General features: G+C 42.1%; 1 protein-coding gene across 1 annotated transcript in view; it reads left to right on the forward strand.

Moving 5' to 3' along the window:
• LOC107648700 (calcium-transporting ATPase 4, endoplasmic reticulum-type) overlaps positions 563 to 2,847 on the forward strand; it is a 6,299-nt gene continuing 4,014 nt past the window's right edge. The window contains exons 1-3 of the mRNA XM_016352521.2: positions 563 to 2,097; positions 2,325 to 2,397; positions 2,703 to 2,824. Of these exons, the coding sequence (XP_016208007.1) occupies positions 682 to 2,097; positions 2,325 to 2,397; positions 2,703 to 2,824 (1,611 nt within the window). The 5' untranslated portion in view covers positions 563 to 681. The remainder of the gene's footprint in view (positions 2,098 to 2,324; positions 2,398 to 2,702; positions 2,825 to 2,847) is intronic.

The following is a 2,847-nucleotide window of genomic DNA, read 5'->3' on the forward strand; positions in this document are numbered from 1 at the left end:
TAATATTTGTTAAAAAAATTGTGTGAAAATTAACTATATCAATAAATAAAATATTTAAAATGTTTATATAAAAAAATTCCGCTTGTTTAATAAAAAAAATATTAGTATTGCAGGAACGTACGAAGAAATTTCTAATCATACTTCAATTAATTCTTGATTAGATGCTTAGGATTTATATCATGAGCCACGGCCGCAACAAATACACTTGTATCTGTACGTAACTTAGGTTAGTTACTGGAAAGAGAAAAAATAAAAAATAAAAAACAAACGAGCACGTTCTACCAATGCGTGAGCCTTTCAATTGTTGAATCTTTCTCTTTCACGCTTTCCCTTTTTCTCTCTACCCTTTTCAGTTTTCACGAGAAGGAAGAAAGAACCCAATACTCCCTTCCCTTCTTTCTCTTCCAACCCAACCTTCAGTTCAGAAAATCATAACTCACACCTCACAACCGCTTACTTGCTTCACTTACACGTTGTCGCGATTTGTCGAATTTTTCCTACAAAGTACAAACTCTCTCGTTGTTCGATAATTGTGCATAGTTTTTTTTTTTTCTATATTTTTTTCAAATTAGGGTTTCGGATTAGTACACAATCTAACGGCTGATTCGATAGCTTCGTACTGATAATTGGGAGAAACAATTGTTAGATTGATTTCTCCAGGTTTTGATTTCTCGGATCTGAATGGGGAAGGGAGGCCAAGATTATGGGAGGCAAGAGAAGAAGAGTTCTGATGATTCTTCGGATCGCGACACGTTCAAGGCGTGGGCTAAGGACGTTCGAGAGTGTGAGGAACACTTCAAGGTGAGCGTGAAAACTGGATTAAGCAGTGAAGAAGTTGAGAATCGGAGACGGATCTATGGTTCCAACGAGCTCGAGAAGCACGAGGGTCAATCCATCTGGAGTTTGATCTTGGAGCAGTTCAACGACACCTTGGTTCGGATCCTCCTCGGCGCCGCCATCATTTCCTTCGTGCTCGCCTGGTACGACGGCGAGCATAGCGGCGAGAAGGATATCACGGCCTTCGTGGAGCCCCTGGTGATCTTCCTGATTCTGATTGTGAACGCCGTGGTTGGGGTTTGGCAAGAGAGCAATGCGGAGAAGGCTCTAGAAGCCTTGAAGGAGATCCAATCGGAGCACGCCTCTGTCATCCGTGACAACAAGAAAATCGCTAGCTTGCCGGCGAGGGATCTTGTTCCCGGTGATATTGTGGAGCTTAAAGTTGGGGATAAGGTTCCCGCGGATATGAGGGTTGTTGAATTGATCAGTTCCACTTTGAGGCTGGAGCAGGGATCTTTGACCGGTGAGAGTGAAGCAGTGAACAAGAGCAACAAGCCTGTGGCTGAGGATGCCGATATCCAAGGCAAGAGGTGCATGGTTTTTGCCGGGACGACTGTTGTTAATGGGAATTGCATCTGCTTGGTTACTCAGATTGGAATGGAGACTGAGATTGGGAAGGTTCATCAGCAGATACACGTGGCCTCGCAGAGTGAGGAGGATACTCCCTTGAAGAAGAAGCTCAATGAATTTGGAGAGACGCTGACTATGATAATTGGGTTAATTTGTATTCTTGTTTGGCTCATCAATGTTAAGTACTTCCTTTCCTGGGAATATGTGGATGGGTGGCCCAAGAATTTTAAGTTCTCATTTGAGAAGTGTACGTATTACTTTGAGATTGCTGTGGCATTGGCTGTTGCTGCTATTCCGGAGGGTTTGCCTGCGGTCATCACAACTTGTCTGGCTTTGGGCACTCGCAAGATGGCGCAGAAGAATGCCTTGGTTCGGAAGCTACCTAGTGTGGAAACTCTGGGTTGTACAACTGTGATTTGTTCGGATAAGACTGGTACATTGACCACTAACCAGATGTCAGTGACTAAACTGGTAGCTATTGGCCATAATGTAGACACGTTGCGAGCATTCAAAGTGGATGGAACTACCTACAATCCAGCAGGTGGTAAAATAGAGAACTGGCCAGCTGGTGATATGGATGCTAATCTTCAGACGATAGCGAAAATAGCCGCCATCTGCAATGATGCTGGTGTCACACAGTCGGATCATAAATTTGTCGCTCACGGAATGCCTACAGAAGCGGCCTTGAAGGTGCGCCCTCCACTTGTTCTTTAGCTATTTTCCCATGTCGCCTGCTACTTGTGATTTTCATTTGGATTAACGGTCATTTTGAAAGTGGTATCTTAGACTGAGCAACTTAGCTATTCTATCATTGGCCCGCAGATTGGTTCATTTAGTTCTATCCGATCCTTATGAAGTTATTCTTATAGCTAGTAGAACTGTTTTGACGAATTTTGTGCTGTCCCTTGGAATTCCAGGTTCTGGTAGAGAAGATGGGCCTTCCTAAAGGATCAAAGGATGTAAACTCGGCAAGTACGAGTAGCTTACTACGTAAGTTAAATCTCTCTGGCATAAATTGTTTGCTTCAATGCAACAGTGCAGTTGTTTAATGCCTCATTTTAATACACTGAACCACTTTCAAAAGGAGTTTCCTAATTTTGTTGTCTGTAATGATAACTTAGATTGTTGTATTTTACATAAGTTGTAATGCAAGATGATTATATCTGGTAACTACTCTGTGCTGTGTGGGTAAAGTATTTGAACGGGAATATACATATAGATTGTAATTGTAATTTGGTGAGCATGGAGACAAACTTAACCTAATTTACTTGCTTGACTTTCAAATTTTAATCTAGGTTGTTGTGAATGGTGGTCTCAACGTGAACGGCGGATTGCTACCCTTGAGTTTGACCGTGATAGAAAATCAATGGGTGTCATTGTAGACTCTAATGAACGGAAAAAGTCGCTTCTGGTTAAGGTATTATATGTTATTGTGGCCTT

The sequence above is a fragment of the Arachis ipaensis genome, chromosome B06, assembly GCF_000816755.2.
Source record: "Arachis ipaensis cultivar K30076 chromosome B06, Araip1.1, whole genome shotgun sequence".
NCBI classification, from domain to species: domain Eukaryota; kingdom Viridiplantae; phylum Streptophyta; class Magnoliopsida; order Fabales; family Fabaceae; genus Arachis; species Arachis ipaensis.